Source organism: Chinchilla lanigera, unplaced genomic scaffold (genome assembly GCF_000276665.1).
Source record: "Chinchilla lanigera isolate Chin_1 unplaced genomic scaffold, ChiLan1.0 scaffold00050, whole genome shotgun sequence".
Classification (NCBI taxonomy): Eukaryota; Metazoa; Chordata; class Mammalia; order Rodentia; family Chinchillidae; genus Chinchilla; species Chinchilla lanigera.
Window position 1 is genome coordinate 15,185,622 of NW_004955451.1, and position 17,996 is coordinate 15,203,617.

General features: G+C 46.6%; 1 protein-coding gene across 1 annotated transcript; it reads right to left on the reverse strand.

Moving 5' to 3' along the window:
• Positions 1-1,913: 1,913 nt before the first annotated feature.
• Positions 1,914-6,064, reverse strand: Krt24 (keratin 24, type I). Its single transcript, XM_005394368.2, has 8 exons — positions 5,455-6,064; positions 4,592-4,674; positions 3,968-4,124; positions 3,583-3,744; positions 3,366-3,491; positions 2,711-2,928; positions 2,426-2,493; positions 1,914-2,246 (listed from the first exon to the last, which is right to left on the reverse strand). The coding sequence occupies exons 1-8, from the start codon at positions 5,950-5,952 to the stop codon at positions 2,143-2,145; spliced, it is 1,416 nt and encodes a 471-aa protein (XP_005394425.1). The 5' UTR covers positions 5,953-6,064; the 3' UTR covers positions 1,914-2,142.
• Positions 6,065-17,996: the final 11,932 nt, after the last annotated feature.

The following is a 17,996-nucleotide window of genomic DNA, read 5'->3' on the forward strand; positions in this document are numbered from 1 at the left end:
AATTTGTCTAGGCTTGAACTTGGGATCCTCCTGCCTCAGCCTTCTGCTGTGTTGGGATGACAGGTATGCACTACATCTGGCTATAAACACAGCATTCTAACACAGGCCAAGGGAAACAGAGTAAGGGGGTCTCACCTCTGGATTATTTTTAGAGTAGCTTTGTATCTGTGTCTTAACAAGAGGGTGCTAGTGGCATAAACATAGGTCCCAGGCAGCTAAAGAGTGGCTCCATGTAGATCCACGGAGCCTTTCTTGATACAGCCATGCTGCCCCAAGGCTGGGGGGCCGCACCAAACATTTCCATTGCTACAAAAGCAATCAGACTGAATCTGGTCTTTCATGTGCTTAATTTCATATATTTTAATGGGAGGGAAGCACTGAGGTTTTATTGGTTTTTTTTTTTTTTTTTTTGTGGTTTTTCTCCGGTACCGGGAACCGAACTCACGACCTTGCGCTTGCTAGGCAGGCGCTTTTGCCACTGAGCTAAATCCCTAGCCCAGCACTGAGGTTTTACATGCACTGTGATGATGTGTCAAGGGCATGTTCCACCGAAGACAACATTGCATGTTTTTGAGTAGTGATTTTATGCTTAGCTGCAACTTAGCTCTCTGGTTAGCGATTGAAGACGTTGCCATGTACCCAGAGGTTCATTTCTGCGCTTCAATCAGTGTGCCTAGAAGTGGAAACATACAGTCTTTGGAGAGTTAAGATCGGAAATTCTCATACGGCTTTTGTTGGCTTTATGTTTGAATGTACAGATTACACAAATTCTGTTCAGGTTTGCCTTTTCTTTTCTTTTTTCTTCTTTTGAGATGGAGTCTCACTATGTAGTTCAGGTTGGCCTTGAACTCACTACATAGCCCAGGTTGGCCTCAAACTCCCAAGCGATCCTCTTGCCTCAGGCTTCCAAGTGCTGGGATTATAGGCGTGCGACACCACACCTGGCCCAGGTCTATCCTTTTCTAATTTTAGATTTCCCTTTTTATGCTGTGTCTGTGCTCTCTTCCTGTGGAGCTGATGCTCTGACTTGAGTCTTGATGTTATGAAATTCCTTGAGCATGAATGTCTTTGTCTAGCTCGGCTTGGTCATAATTCTGGATTTTCCTGAGACCCATACTACCCCCTGCCCTACTTTAAGGGGCTGCATCCTCCAAGCAGAACGAGGTGGAGCTATGTGGCTTCAGAGCCACTGCAGATGTGACCATCTATAGGGTAAAAGACCAGCAGTGGACGGTGGGGAAAAGAAACACCAACATGGCCTGGTGACACTATTTAGCTGGAGTGGCAAAGGAATCAGAACCGGGCATCTCCTTTCTTTGGGACATTCAAAGTCTTAGGAAATCTGGCACCGTCTCTCGCATCTATCCTTGTTCCACAAGGCACTTCACTTGGCCCGTCTCCTAAATGTGCTGCGAACATGTCCTGTCTGATTCCGCGACACTTCTGACTAATATTGGGAAACACGGATTCCTGTCAAAGCCTTTCTATTCTTTGCAATCTTCCTTACTTTATCTTTCCTCCCCATCTACAACGTCAGCGTCTCGGAGTGAGAGGTGGATCTTATATTTCTTTTTTATCTGATGAAATACTTTGTTCAGGGCTGGATGTAAAGAAATGAGATTTTAATTAATTATAAGTGGATTATGCAAATAACCTTAGCTGAGCTGTGGGCTATATTGTCAGGGACACTGAAGTCTCCTCTCAGTTATGACGTCATTCCATTGTTGTGCGATGTTGTTCAAAACACCCACATAAAGTGGCTATCATCTGCAGTTTCCGAGGATGAGAAAATGTAATGATGAATTAATATTAGTAATATAACAATGAAGCTATGTCATCATTGATAACTGCATTGCTAAAGCAACCGTGGAGACAAATATAGTCATAAATTATAATAAAAAACCCAGAATGAATTTGTTGGTTTGCCAAAGTGAGTTTACTGAAGCATAGACACGGTTAGAACAAAAGTTGTCATTTCACCGTTGCAGAGCATTTACTAAGAAAGCGAGAGTGTGGGAAACACGGGCCAGGTGTCTATTCCTGGGCTGAAGATTTTCCCTGGAGGAATACGGAGAGGCGATTCACTGCGTCCTTCTGGATCTTTTCTCTGAAAGACACTGCCATCGTTGACCTGAAAACTGCCTACTTGATTTTCACCTCTGAAATGCTGCTGACTTGGGAGGAGACGACTCTGCCATCCACCACCTCTTCTATGATGGTCTTCGTCACTCTCGTCTTGCTAGGATCTGAAAACCAGGGGGTCACGCTGTCAGACGGGAAACTGTCACAGACATACAGGTGAAGAGAAATCCCACAACACGCACTGAGCATCTTCTCTCTGGGTACGACCGTAGAAACAGTGACCCGCCCAGCGTGCCTGCGCTTTTAAAATGCAAAATTCTCAGCAGCGCTAAAAAACGCCTACCTCTTTCTTGGCTGTCAAGTCTTGAGTTGCTCCATACCACGTCCCTGGATCTTTCAAAACCAGAGCCACTGGGGGAAACAAAAAAGATGTTTTTCTTTTTGGTTTGCAAAGGTAGGAGGACCCTTGCAGCCTGGGGCATCTCCGTGACGGGGCTTCGGTGTCCTTTGGTTGGGCTATGCCCGTGGCTTTATTACTTTATACGTATGACCCCAACCTCTGTGTCTCTTCCTGCTCTCACAAAGTGACTTCCCAAGGTGTGCGTTTCAGCACTGGGGCATCACGCACCTTCCCTCTCCGTTGAGCAGGCGGCGGTAGGTCTCGATCTCCACCTCCAGGCGAGTCTTGATGTCCAGCAGCAGCTCGTATTCTCTGTTCTGGCACTCGGTCTCCGCCCGGACCTGGCAGATCTGCTCCTCCAGGCTGCTGATCTTCACCTGAATCCCTGACAGCTGAGCCCCGTAGCCAGCTTCGGTGTCAGCCAGGGTTCTTTGCAGGGAGCTTTTCTAACGGCAAAAGAAAAACAACTTTTGTGATGAAGATAAGTCCCAGTGAAAGGCTTTTAAAAACACCACCATTTAGGGCCAGGGAGATAGCTCAGTGGCACAAGTGCCTTCCTGGCAAGCACAAGGTCCTGAGTTCGATTCCTGGTACCAGCACAAAAGAACACCACTGTTTCACATGGCATTAGAAGCGATCCTGAACCTAGGGGCAGTCTGTATTGTTTTATCATTGCTTTTTTACTTTTTGTTGACATTACCTTTTAAATGAAATCTTATAGGGAGACACAGAGCATCGTCTTCAACTGTTTTATGCTTTCTAGAGCCACAGCACGTTTCTCCTTAGTGCTGCTTTTATGGTGCGGCTGGAGAATGCCTTGGCAAAGCAAGAACTGCATTTGCTGAGCTCCCTGCTGGGGCTTGGGAAAGTTATCCATACGTACCATGGCCACCTGGGACTGAAGCTCGATTTCCAGGGCTTGCAGGGTTCGCTTCAGCTCTGTTATCTCTGTTTTGGCAGAACTGGCTGCCCCGACGTCGGTAGAGATCTGTGCCTGGAGTGACGCGCTCTGGAGGGAGACGCAACGCAGAGTTTGCGGACTGGGGAACGCAGTAGCGGCAGTGGCAGCGGCGGGTCGGGAGGCTGCGGGCTTGGCAAACCTGCTTGTTGAACTGCTCCTCTGCCTCCCGGCGGTTTTGCTCGGCCAGCTGCTCGTACTGCGCACGCATGTCATTCAGCAACTTGGTGAGGTCGGTTCCCGGGGCAGCATTCATCTCCACGGTCACGTCCCCACCCCGGCTCCCTCGCACACTCGTCATTTCCTAGCACAAAGGGGAGGAACAACAGAGGCCACAGGATGCAAATCGGAGAAGCAATAAAAATGTGAAACTGGGACACCGCAAGACCACATGCAGGTAGAACGTGCTCCTTTTCACTCCACGGTCGTCGCATGTGGGACGTGCACAGAGGTAACGCCGAGCGGATCCTGATAGAAGGGATGAGGGGAAGAGCCAGGGTCCTGGTTCATGGGGCGCCTGCCCTCACCTCCTCGTGGTTCTTCTTCAGGATGACCAGCTCCTCCTGCAGGCTCTCGATCTGCATCTCCAGGTCTGAGCGGGTCATGGTCAGGCCGTCCAGCACCCTGCGCAGCCCGCTGATGTCGGCCTCCACGCTCTGGCGCAGGCTCTGCTCGTGCTCATACCTGGAGGGGTGGCGGGCGGGCAGGCGGGGCAGCTTGGTGACCGCTGGACATGGGTCAGCATCCTTCCTTCCTTATACGCGGGGTAAGGCTTCCCCTCCAAGAGTTGTGATAAATGGAGACCCTACCCACCTAAACTAAAAGTCCCATATTGATCCTAATCTTGTCTACTGATTTTATAAGAAATTCTGCTCTAAATTTGCCTCCTTTTTTTTTCTTTTTGTCTTTTTGAGACAGGTTCTTACTATGGAGTTCAGGCAGCCTTGAGCTCACTTTGTAGCCCAGGCTGGCCTAGAACTCACAATGATCCTCCCGCTTCAGCCTCCTGAGTGCCGGGATTACAGGCGTGCGCTGCCGTGCCCGGCTTCCTTTTCATTTTGCAGAACGCTAGGGTCTACAGTTTACCCGATGGGTATTTATGAATTTTTTAAGCAGACAGGTGGAACTGTGCTTTTGTTCACACGTCTCACTTCAGCCTGAAGTCATCAGCAGCCAGCCTGGCATTGTCAATTTGCAAAATGGTCCCAGCATTTTCGACAGTGGCAGCCACGATCTAGAAAAGAGGACACAGTGAGTGGGGGACAGGTGACTTCCACCCCGGGTCCTCAGGCCTGTCGGGGAGGGTGGACATCTCGTGCGCCACTCACTGTGGGAGGTGACTGACTTGCCGACTTAGGAAGGACACTTGTATGCTTTGGACTACAACTTTCTACAGAAAGGATAATAACTTGAACATTTATTGGGATTAGGCCCAGATCCTGGCTTATAGGACTCAGCTCTCTGTGTATTTGCACTTCTCAGAAGGTCAGTTATCCCCTAAGCTCTTTGAGAAAACAGCGCAAATATTGATCTTCACTTCCAGAAAATGTCTTTAGAGTGTATTTCCCGTACAATGGGGGGAAACATTTTAGGTTCTACTGTCTTCTTAGACAATAGTTACACCAGGTTTTCTAGGAAGAAAAATAGTGCTAAAGACTACTCAAAAAAAAAAAAAAAAAAAGAAAGACTACTCAAATCTACCAAGATACCAACATATGCCAACCTGTCAGGATTCATCACAAGATAGATGAACCTAACACAGACTTACAGTCATCATTCTTATATACACCTGTTGGTTAGCTGCCTGGGATTCTATAACTTTTACTGTTTTGTAGAACTACTCAAATCTGAGATTAATGCGGTAGGACACCGAATAAAGGATCACCCACTTTGCATTTATGACAAGCAGCTGTACTTTCAAATAATTCCTGAGTTTCAAATTTTCATTACAGCAGGTGCTGTGAATGAAAGTACAAGATCTAACATGGGAACGCAGCCATGGGCGGGGTCTCACCTGCTTCCTGAGATCTTCGAGTATAGAATAGTAATTGCTGTAATCTCTTCTGGATCCACCATCTCTGGACCCAGGCCCAAATTTGTCATACCACCCCTTGATTTTATTCTCCAGATCTGTGTTGGCTTCCTCCAGGGCCCGGACCTTGTCCAGGTAACTGGCCAGGCGGTCGTTGAGGTTCTGCATGGTCTGCTTTTCACTCCCAGAGAAAAGCCCTCCGTCGCCAACACCACCCTCAAAGCCACCTCCCATCCCACCTCCATAGCTGCAGAAGCCTCCGCTAGCCCCGCTGCTGAAGCCAGAAACTTCAGCGAAGCCAGAGCTCCCGCCAAAATAAGAACCCTTGCCAAAGCCGGCCCCAGAGCCCAAGCCTGCCCCCCACCTGCCCCCGCCGGAGCAGCTCCCGAAACCTCCCCCTTGGGAGCCCCAGGCAGAGTTGCCCCCCAGAACGCAGCTGCCTCTGGCCCTGGAGGAGGAGAAGCTGGCCGGGCAAGACATGCTGATCCTGTAGCAGAGGAGCTGTCAGGCTGAGCGGGAGAGGCGAGGAGACTGGGAGCTCTGGCTTCTGTCCCGCGCTGCCTTTTCGCCCCTTATGTAGCCGCTTGAAGGGCGTTCCCCTTTCTGTCACTTCCTAATCCCTTTTATAGTCTTGCTAATCTGTAATTGGATAATTTCTTTTCCATGAACCCACTCTACTGGCTGTGTTTCTGAAGCCGGGTCGGAGCCCCCGGGCATTCACTCTATCAAGAAAAAAAAAAAAAAAAAGGCGAAACAGAGCAAAAAAAAAAAAATCAGAATTATAACCTTCCAGAGGTTTTGATGACTGGTAATTCTTTTCTGAAAATATAACTCCATTAAATTTGCTTCGTGATTTCTCAACGGAAAGGAGCCTTCCTGGATTATGAGACGTAATTAATGTGATTTCCATGAACCCACTCTACTGGATGTGTTTCTGAAGCAACAACCCAGCCCCCAGTCAATCACCCTATAAAAAAAAAAAAAAAAAAAAAGGCGAAACAGAGCAAAAAAAAAAAATCAGAATTATAACCTTCCAGAGGTTTTGATGACTGGTAATTCTTTTCTGAAAATATAACTCCATTAAATTTGCTTCGTGATTTCTCAATGGAAAGGAGCCTTCCCGGATTATGAGACGTAATTAATGTTCTGGATGGGAGGAGAAGGAAACTTTCCCAACCTGTAACTTTAGGTTCACGTGGCTGTCGGAGCTGAAATGGGCTTTAACATCAGCGTTAATTTCAGACTCAGCTAAGCATCCTTCTCTTCGGTTGTTTCGATTAGCCTATTTTTGGTACTGGGAATTGAACTTGGAACCTTGCACTTGCTAGGCAGGCGCTTGTGCTGCTGAGCTACATCCTCAGCCCAATTGGCCTGTTTTTGAGGCTCTTACATTTTTGTGCTGTTAGGTGATCCATTTCTCTGCCTTTTGAGATCAGATGATATGTTTTCACTGTTCATAAGAAAAACTTAAATAGATGGCAGTCTTTCGTGCAAGTACTACTGGGCTGGAGGGATGTGTTCATTTGAGCAGTCAGTGTCTAAGAAGGGTTGGACAAGTTTTCAAGCGGATCATTTCAGCAACAGATCCGAGTTTGGTGGTAACTGCTATGATGCCTTCCATGTGCTTTTCTTTCTGGTGGAATTCTAGTCTAGTGTAATAACAGCAACTTCCTTCCTCAGAATGAGCTCTCAGGACATGAAGAGATGGTGTCGTTTTCTCCTGTCTTGGTTTTAAAGATACCAGGAGAAGAGGGTGTGAATCTGACTTTAACAGCCCCTGTTGTTTCGGGAGTCATTTCACAGTTGTTCAGACCGGAAGTTTCCTCCAATCTGCTCTTTGCTTGGGATCTTCTGTTTCTGTTGAGAAGACCCTTAGCAAAAAATCTGCATCTACTTGTGAGAACTTGTGTCCCGGCTGGGGTCACAGTATGGATTTTGAAATCTGGAATCTGCTTCATGGTGTTGTTATTCTTTTGTACTATAGCATATCCGCTTTCGTCCCTGCTAGGAATTCCTCTGGTTTAAAAGCGTCTTAAAAGAAAAAGACCGAACAATTCCACTTAGATGAGGCTCCTAGAAACCTCAGCTTCACAGAGACAGAAAGTAGAGTGGTGTTTGCCAGGATCGGGGCCTATGGGCCGGTTGTTTGATGGATGTAGTTTTAGTTTTGCCGTATGGAAAGCTTTCTAGAGACACACAGGTTACACAACAAAGCCAGGATACCTAGGACTGCTGCACTGTCCACTTAGAAGTCACAACGTGATGTGCCCTTTACAGAATGTTTTTGTCTTTTCCAGCACTGAGAACTGAACCCAGGGCCTGGCTTGTGCTAACCCAGTGGTTTACCACTGAGCTACGTCCCCATCCCTATCTTATCATAATTTTAAAAAGATGTCTTTTTAAAGAAATAGTATTCCGTGATGGGAACGTTTTAGAGCTTTCGAGGATACAAACTGCCCCCAGTGGCACGTGTGCCGGAGGTTCGCCACCACCGATCTAGCTGCTTCCAAAAATATTTCTTAGCCTCCTTAGCTTCCTACTCAAGTAGCTGACTTTTCTTTAAAGCTTTCTTCCTTATCTTGGCAGTGTCTGTTAGATCATGTGTGCACTTTCATTTTTACGTTCAGTCCTTGGCCTCCCCATGTTTTTCCCTCTCTTAATCTTGCCTGGAACCGCTTTCATCAGCTCAGGCTATGAAATGTGTAGGTCATTAGCGCTTGCGGTCTACCTGTGCTATTCTGTACTGCGGCAGGATGTTCTTCTGCTTTATATTTGCAGCCATCACCCCACGGGGTACAAGGAGTTTGACAAGCTTTTAAATTCTTGTTCAGCTAGGACTGATTCTCGTGATACCCTAAGGGAGATAAAAATGTTCCCAACAGAATACGTTGTTCATTTTGCCTCGTCCTTTCCCCAAATTACCATCCCAGAGAAGTCTAAACTGTAGTGACCAAGTACGATGTAGGTGCTGGAGCTAGAATGGTCTTGCAGCTTTTCTCCCTCTTAAAATTAGGACGTGGATCCTCTCCCCGTTCAGAAAGGCTGGCATTTGACCAGCTACGAGAAGAGGAACAATCGCGCAAGAAACTGATGGAACTTAAACGGGGCAGAGTTTAGGGGAAAGAGCTGCCTGTGGGAAGAAGGAGACAGAAGGATTTAGCAGTAGCTTTTGTCTCTGAACTTTGCCCGGGGTTCATGGAACTGTCCCTCTGCCTTCATCTGAGGCGTAGGTCTTCCGGGCTGTGCTTCACGATAAGTGAACATTTGGGTCTTCACTGAGAAAGCTTGTGATGACTAAGCTGTTCTATCTTGGTTTGTTTTTTTAGCTTTCTGCTTGATGTAATTTCTAAGATCCATCTCTTCCTTGTTATTTAAATTCAGCTTCAAAGCTAAGGTCTTCTGAGGTGTATCCCTGAGCCTTTTCAGCACTGACTGATGGGAAGGGCATTTAATGATCCCAAAAGCCATTACTGCCTCAAATTCATCGCCTAATGAGTCAGTGTATGAGCACACACGGAGAACAAGCCGTAGGATTTTCTTCTTTGTGCTCGCATTCACGCTTTCTTTCAGTTGAATCTGTGCAACATTTCTCTGTAAATGATGAATCTACCGAACAGACTAATGTTGACTCTACGATTTGCAAATTATCTAGAACACTAGTGTTTAGTGGATGGAAGGATTTTAATCACATGTGTAAATACAATTCTGTGCTTGACAGAAGCTTAAGGATTCTTAGGAAACATGATTCTTCATTGTTTTGTTCTTTGCATTTAATGGTCTCTTTATTTGAAGTTAGGACTTGCCAAAGATAACATATTAGTCCTTGGCGTTTGACTCATCTGTGAAACGGAAGCTTCGAGAACCTGGTGAAGTTCCAGGGGAATAGAATGTTCAGAAGTGCAGGTTTCGGGGCCTGGTGTCCAGAGCTGACTGAAAGATGACGGCCTCCAGGGGATCCACTGAACCCCAGATGTCTGGGCTCTGAGCTCAGTGATCTGCCCTTAGGTATGCGCTACTTCGAGTGATTTGTGATTAACAGATTATTTTGGCCTGTCAAGAAGCAGATGAATTATATTTCATGATAGAATATTTTTGTAATAAGTGCAGAGTAAGTGCAAATCGTAACCATCAATTTTTTTAATGAGATGGATTCCTAGGGTTTTAAAAAAATTACAGCTTGTTTTTAGATTCACAGGAAAATCAAATACTGAAAAGTGTGGTACGTATATTAGTGAGCCTGATGAATGTCCACAGAGTTGAGAATAGAACTCAGGGCTTCCACTCTGGAATACCTGTGTATTCCAGAGAATATCCTAGTAGGAGTTTTTCAAATCAAGGCGTAAGATCAGAATAGTTGAGAGAAGTAACAGATTTGATGCGTGAACAATCTGTTTGCAGTGCCTGACGTATTACAGCTGGGCAATAAATACACACGGGATGAATAATTCTTCTTCTTCTTCTTCTCTGTTTGCAGTGCCTGACGTATTACAGCTGGGCAATAAATACACACGGGATGAATAAAAACCAACATGGGCTGAGCGTGGTGGTGGCGGCGCATGCCTGCAATTCCAGCACTTGGGAGGCTGAGACAGGAGGATCACCATGAGTTCAAGGGCAACCTGAACTGCATAGTGAGTTCAAAGCCAGCCTGAACTAAATAGTGAGATCCTGTCTCCAAAATCAACAAACCAAACCAACCAACCAACCAAACAAAAAAACAAACCGGGGGACCCAAACCACAAAACCAACATAGCTTCATTTGCTGCATTAACAACTTGGCCACTGATTACTTTCAGACTTTCCTATGTGTTCAGTTTTCTGCATCCTTGTTCTCTAAGCTCTGGGTTGGTGATTCTTGTGCACTGGAGGGGAGGGGCTTGCAGTGAGAAAAGGTGTTGGGGCAGGAGCAGGAAAGGTGGTTCAAGAGAATCCGTTGTTTGGTGTCTGGATGGTCACCGGGCTCAACTGCTTGGGAGAACGAGGAGCTCTGCCTTGATTTGTGTCCTGAGAGGCTGTGGCAGTGTGTCTACGACCATCTGTTTGTCTTTCGAGAAAAGGCAAGGATTCATTTTGTTGGTGTATTTTAAAATATTGTTTTTCTAGTCTTTTTTATTTTGAGCTTTATTGTTTCCTAATTTTGAGCTTAGTTTGTTCTAGTTTTACTAGTTTCTTTAAAAAATATTTATGTATATATGTATGTATGTATATGTATGTACGTATGTATGTATGTATTTATTTTCTCTGTGTGCTGCCCAGTGAGGAAGCCCTGAACTCACTGTGTAACACGGTCTGGACTCAAACTTGTGATCCTCTTGCCTCAGCCTTGTGGGAGCCGGGGTTGCAGGTGTGGGCCATCACACCTAGCACTTGTTTTATTAGTTTTTTTCAAGTGCTATTGTGGGTTGTTTATTTGAGATGTTGGTGTTTATTGCTGTCAACTTCTCTCTTAGAACTGTTTTTGCTGTGTCCTGTGGGTTTTGACGTGTTGTGTTTCCATCTCTGTTTTTCTCAAGAAATTTTTTATTTCCTTTTTTCTTTTTTGAGGCAGAGTTTCACTATGTAGTTCAGGCTGGCCTTGAACTCACTGTGTAGCCCAGGCTGGACTTGAACTCATAGTGATCCTCCTGCCTCAGCCTCTTGAGTGCTGGGATTACAGGTGTGTGCCACCATGCCTGGCCTCAAGATTCTTTCTTTTCTCCTCCTCCTCCTCTTCTTCCTTCTCCTTCTTCTCTTATTGTCTGCTTTTGGGGTTAAGAGACTTTCTCCAGTGGTATGTTTTGAGCTCTTGCTTGTAATTTTTTTTGTGGATCACTTATAAGGTTTTACTTTGTGGTTACCTTGAGGCTTATGAAAAATATCTTGTAATAGGCTATTTAAAGTCAATGACAAATTAATTTAGATTGCAAAAGGACAAACTACATTTTAACTCCACTCTCCCTCATTTTTAAAAATTTGTCCTTTCATTTTGGTAGTGTTGAGGCTTGAACTCAGGTCCTTTGCATGGAGCTGCATGCCTGGCCCTTTCTCTTTTTTCTTTTGCTAAATTGCTAAGTTGCTCTGGCTGGGCTTGAACTTGTTATTCTTCTGTCTCAGCCTCGTAGAGTGCTGTGAGTACAGGCATGTGCCACCTTGCCCAGCTACACGTTTTGAATTTTTGATGTCACAATTTACATATTCTTATATTGCATATCACTTAATAGATTATTGCAGTTATTATTTTCAATAGTTTTGCTTCTCACGCTTCGTACTGAAGCTACGAGTGATTTACACTCCACCACTGCAGCACTGTTCTTGTGTTGCTCACCTGCGTCCTTTTCTCTCACCCTGAAGAACTCCCCTGAGTGTTTCTTGTAAGACAGGTGTGGCGGAGAAGAACTCCCTCAGCCTTTGTTGTCTGGGGGACGTCTTCCCTTCTCCTTCATTTCTGACTGACAGCTTTGCCAGGCACAGTGTGTGTGGTTGGCCGTCTTTTTCTCCTCAGCACTTTGAACCAACCATTCCATCTCCCCCTTGCCTGTACAGTTTCTGCAAAGAAGTCTGTGGTGAGGCATGTTTGAGCCTCCTTTTACGTGAGTTTTTTCTTTTCTTTCTGTTGTCAGCGTCCCTTTCATGCAATACCAACACCTGACATATTGTGGACAAACAGTAAGCATTTCCTAGATGGATAAAAACACCTCCCCCCAATTGTTTCAGGAATAAATTTGGATTGTTGACTGATTAAAAGATGTCCTGGAAGTAATCTTTGGATTGAGTCTGGTTGCAGATCTTTGATCCTTCTTTATTTGGATATTTATATCTTCCTCCAGCTTTTGAGATTTTTCTATTACTTTTCTTTTTTTTTTTTTGGTTTTTTTCTCCGGTACTAGGAACCGAACTCACGACCTTGCACTTGCCAGGCAGGTGCTTTGCTGCTGAGCTAAATCCCCAGCCCCTTCTATTACTTTTCTAGATACACTTTCTACTCTTCTGCTGTTGAACGCCAATGACTTAAATGCTTGCGTTTTTTTTTTTTTTATTGTTGAATGCTTGCATTTTGATGCTACACATAAATCCTGTAAACTTTATTTCTTTTCCTTCTTTTTCCTCCCTGACTCTACATTTTCAAATAATTTGTCACCAAGTTCACAGAATCTTGTGCGTAATCTTCTACTGTTGACATTCTCCCAAGCATTTTTCACTTTGTTCATTGTATTTTTCAGCTCTATGACTTCTGATTTTTTTTTCTTAGCTTTTATTTTTTAATTTATATGATGATGGAGTCTCATGTTGCCCAAGCTGGCCTTGAACTCATGGCCTAGAACCCTCCTGATCCTAGCTGGCCTAGGATCCTCCTGAATAACTAGCACTGCTCAATCTTCTAAAAATTTCTATCTCTTTGTTAAACTTCTCATTCTGCTCATTTATTATCATCTTCACTTGTATTTCCTTGAAATTTGCTGAACTTCCTTCGAATAGTTACTCTGAATACTTCGTCAGGCACTGCACGCATCTCTGTCTCTGTAACCTGTCTCCGTGCTGATACCGTGTCTCCGCGGCTATGCTTGACCCCATGGCTGTGTATTGATGTCTGCGTACGAGAGGAAGTAGGAACTTCTTGCGGTCTCTGTATTGGGTTCATTTGGGGAAGTCAGCACATCTGGAGACCACTGGGCAGGGTCTCCGTGGCTGGGGCCATGTGGCACGGGGGTATCTGAAGCTCCGGACAGCAGTGGCCAGTTGGTGCTGGCCAGGAATCCTGTGAGTGCTGATGTTGATGCACTGCTGGGTCATGCTCCGATCCCCCTGGCCTCTAGGGCCTGCTGGCCACTGAGGTTTTCCTGGCACCCAGGGCTTCAGAGCCAGTCCGCCTCTCAGATGCTATGAGTTCTTGGCTGGTGCCGGTGCAGATCCGGAGACAGAGGGTGTGGGGAGCTGCAAGATCCTGGGTTGTTCTCTAGCGGGCCCCGTGTTACCGTCCAAAGCGACACCTTGTGCTTACTTCCCTCTGTCTCTCCTAAGCAGCTGCTACCTCTGTGTTGTGTGAGCTGGGCATGGGGAAGTGTGGTACAGGTAACGTAAAAACTCTTTATCTCCTTTAATGCATCTCTTCTTATTATGCTACAAGCAGGCGATTTCTCACATGGTACCCTCAGCACTTGCGAAGGTCTTTCCATTGGGAATGTTTGTTCAAATTGTTATTTCTGCAGCAGGAAGCCGGAGGAGCAGTACCGTTCTGCCTTGCAGCCCTGCCCTGCCTTCTTTCTCCTCAGTTCTGGGTCAGCGTGTCTATCTGGACGCTTCTTGTTCTCTGCCAGCGAGCATCGGTTTGATCCTGGTCTCTTCCGAATGTTGGTTAGGGAGAAACCAACTTCGCTTCATACTGAGTGTGAATGCTTTCGAGTCTCCTTACATAGCTAAACGTTTTAATCAGTCAGTTTATAGAAAGTTAAGAGAATGAGCTAGTGGCTTCGTAGGGGCGGTGGAACCTCTGTCCTCCAGGGTCCAAAGCAAGATCAGGTGCAGGTGAGGGCAGATTTCCTGGAGTGCCTTGGCTTGGAAGCCCTTTGGAGCCTCTCTTCATACCAGGCAGATAATCACCTCCTCTTCGGAGGACCCACGGGCGGACCGGTGGAGCCCAGGGTGTACACTGAGCAGGGGAGCGAGCCCCTGCCCGCCAACCCCTCCCATCGCTCAGCTCACTGGCTTCTTCGCTCTGTGAGTTTCTCTCCTCAGAGCCGCTGCAAGATTTTGGTCAGGAAATCTCAGTGCTTAAATATTAGTTTCAAAGCAAAAGCGCGGGATGGTATTTTACTTGGTAGCACCACATCTCCCAGGCTCGGGGGCAGACTTCATCTGCCTGACATCTCCTGTCCTCTGCCAGCGGGTCTGTAAGTCCGCACGCTGAAAGTGCTTTACAATCCCAACACGTGCCACGATGTCCTGGTCTGTAACGCTGTTACACGAGGTTATACAATTTACAGGTTTTTTCCACTTGGCAATTTGGTTACTGAGTACGTCTTGTTTTTGTCTGATTTCTTAAGTGTCTTATATTGCAGTCAGGAGGGATTTTGTTTCACTAGCATATTAGAAGAAGCAGGTAGGGAGCAGAAATCCTCACCCCCAGAAATCCTCACCTGGCCTGGGCGTGTCCATCCCCAAAGAAAGGCCTCGCAGGAACCCTGCTGAAGAGGGGCATGCTTGCTGAGAAATCCTCGCAAGGCCTCGTTTGTTTGTTTTCTCTTGCCAGGCCCTGGCGCACTCAATACAGTTCCTCCGCTCTGTGTCACGAGGTGCAAGTGTAGACCCAGCGCCATCCAAAGTGGGTCGAAGGCGCAGGGGTCGAAAAACTGCGCCGAAGAAAATCCACAGCCTCACACGGCGGTCTTTTTAAAAAGGAAAGGCTAAAGATGAAACCAAGTAAGAACACTTTAAAAGAGAACAGCAACATAAAATTTAGAAAAAGGGTATTTGTAAAAACAGAGGCCAAAATTATTGAAATGGAAAATAAAACAAAATGCATAAGTGTCCTTGTCAGTTTTTGTTTTCTTTTTCTTTTAAAGAGACAAACCTCTCCATGTGCCTCATGCAGGGAAAGCAAGAGAGGTTAGAAATGGGAGGGGGACAGAACTGTGGATACAGAAAAGGGTCAGATAACCATAAGGGAATACGTACCGCGTAGACATCAACAGCTATGCTGGGTGTGGTGGCACACAGCTGTAATCCCAGCACTCGGGAGGCTGAGGCAGGAGGATCGTTGTGAGTTCGAGGCCAGCCTGGGCTACAAAGTGAGCTCAAGGCCAGCCTGAACTGCATAGCGAGACCCTGTCTCAAAAAGACAAAAAAAAAACAAAACAAAACAGCTACACGCGGGGGCTTTCTAGTACTTAGCCAAGTGAGGAGCACCCTGCCGCAGACCTCTGTGCTCATCAGCCCAGTCCTGTCCAGAGCCACCAGGGACAGAGACGGGGCAGGCTCAGGTGGGGATGCTGGGGAGGGGGCCACCGGGCTCCGCTGGGGGGCTGAGGCTAGAAACGCTGACAGAGTGGTGGTCTCCGCCAGAAGGGTTTAGGACAAGGTGACCTTGACGGAAGAGACTGCTGACTCAAGCCAGGCCCGGGAGGTTGGCGTGGAATTGGGTGCAGGGGCCACCAGAGTGGCTCCCAGGATGTGGAGGGAAGCCAAGCAGTAGGGTGGCTGGCTACGAAACCAGGTCTTGCAGGAACGAGATGGGCTTTCATGTGGGTTCCCTGGGCATGGAGGAGGGTGTCCCTGCAGGCGGCTGTTCTCCCTCCGCAGCCAGGCCCGGAGGGGCTGGAGCAGCCAGGTGCCCGGAAGCCGCGTGGAGGGGAGGCGGAGAGCGCCTGTCTTCCCTGGGTGCTGATCCACTGCAAGCCCAAGGCCACCCTCGCCCCACGGCGTGCGGCGTGGACACAGATATTTCTGCGAAGGGCCAAGGAGGTGCTTGTGCTGACCTGTGACCCAGTCACTGTGGGGACTGGCGTGTCGAGGAGTACTTTGGATGCCATTAGCCCTGAGCCAGCCTGACACCGTGCCTGGTTCTGTTCTTTCCGTGAATCCAAAATGTCCCTCCTTTCCAAGGCTGCTCCTTTGAAAACACTTTTCTGGCCCCCACCGCAGCCCTTACCTCGCCAGTTCTGCATCCCCTCCCAGAATTCTTCTTTCGTGTTGTCCTTCGCTTCTGCCCTGTCTCTTTCTTCTTCTACTTTTTCGGGAGCGCTCCTTGCAAAAGCATCGACACAGACAGATGGCTTTTCTTTAGAGAGTTTTGAATTTTACTTTACAAGTTGTAAGTGCTTATTTAAAAAAATCAGAAGATGTATGGAAGCCCGTAGTGGAAAATAAAGACGATCCTCATTTCCATGACCTGAAAATAGCCACAGCGAGCATATTGATGTCCATTGTTTGGGAACTTTTTGGAAGCACCTATGTAACACATGTAACACATATGTAACACATGCAACACATGTACCATTATTTTCTTACATAAGTAGGTCATAGTGTATGTAGATGGTGTCTTGAAACTCTTCATTTCTTGATAACTGATTGACATCTTTTTGGACTAACACACAAATTTCCTTCGCGGCCACACGACAGCCTTTTCTTGGGCATTTTGTAACTCAGCTTATCGATCTGTCATTGCTGGGTATTTTGTTACAGTTAAGTCTTCACTAAGGTAAAAATAGCTGAGAGAGATGTATGTGTATTATATTAATAATTGATCATGGGAAGATAAATTCCTGGAAATGCAACTGCTGTTTCTGCAAATATGCTCTTTGCTTAAAGGCTGAGATCTGAATTGTTTCTCTTGAAGATTTCCCCAGTCTACACTCTACCTGGGAAGGCATCCGTATCTTTTCTCTATACTTTTGTTAAAATGGGTGTTTATTATCAGGAAACAAATAGGGCCTGCTCCGATGCCGGAAGTGACATTTCTTTATGTAAACTAGCCTGAGTTTGTTTACTAGACATGTTGGGCCTCAGGAACTGTGACGACTGTGTGTGTGTATCCTGTACCCATTTCTTATCGATAGGCTTATCTCTTACTTACGGACAACAGGCCTTGGATGGCCACATCTGTGGGTGCGATGAGAACCCCGGTATCATGGGGCATCGCTGAAAATTTAGACTTATAGAGATTGTCTTCCGTTCTGCGCCAGGGTGCGGGGGTGGGGTGGGGGGGCAGGCCGATGTTCTCAGCTCCTGCGGACAGCAGGTGGCGCAAAACCGCAGGTGAGCCGGGAGGATTTAGTGCTGCTGGTGCCTGGGTAGATTTTTACCGTATTCCACTCAAGCTCAAAAATTTTTTAAAATTTTGTTTTTGCTCTTGTCATACACTATTTTCCCCGTACAAGTCTACCCCTTCATGCTTTTTTTTATAAGTAAAATAAGTACCTTCCTGCAAACATGTAGACTTTTTTTTTTGGTTTTTCTCCGGTACCGGGAACCGAACTCAGGACCTTGCGCTTGCCAGGCAGGCACTCTTGCCGCTGAGCTAAATCCCCAGCCCCTCGTGTAGACATTCTTTAAAGGTGTTTGAAGTGTTTGTAAGTTTGTTTTCTTATGCTCTGTCATCTGTACGTGGTGTCTCTTGGTATGTGTGACACAGAATAACTATTTAACATCCTCTCGACGCCTCCCACCTCTGTCCCATCCCTTGAAGAACCTTTCCTGCAACCTTTAGGAAATAACCTCCTTTGCCCACTGACTGGAAAATGCCATGATTCTGGTACTGGAGGGGCTTTCTCCTGGGTGTGCTGGTGGGCGCTCCATTTCCTGTTGTCCTGATTGTTGGAACTTCGTACTATTTTCCTACATCTTGTCCTCCTCCCTCAGGAGATGGACCTGGGAGAAGTGGGAACGGCAGGGCTGGAGACTGGGGAGAAGCTGACTGCAATTCCTGCTTCTTTTGAGACAGGGTCTTGCTACGTATCCCAGGCTGGCCTTGAACATGTGGCGATCCTTCTGCCTCTGCCATGCTCTTTTATTGGAGGCCTTAGCTGAGCCTTTAGGAAGCTCTAGAGCTG

Excerpts from the sequence above, each read along its gene's own strand:
- Krt24 (XM_005394368.2), bottom strand. The coding sequence starts at position 5,952 with ATGTCTTGCCCGGCCAGCTTCTCCTCCTCCAGGGCCAGAGGCAGCTGC. Across the intron at positions 4,125-4,591 it reads GCTGATGACTTCAGGCTGAA|GTATGAGCACGAGCAGAGCC; the intron begins GTGAGACGTGTG and ends CCACCCCTCCAG. Across the intron at positions 3,492-3,582 it reads AGGAGCAGTTCAACAAGCAG|AGCGCGTCACTCCAGGCACA; the intron begins GTTTGCCAAGCC and ends GTCTCCCTCCAG.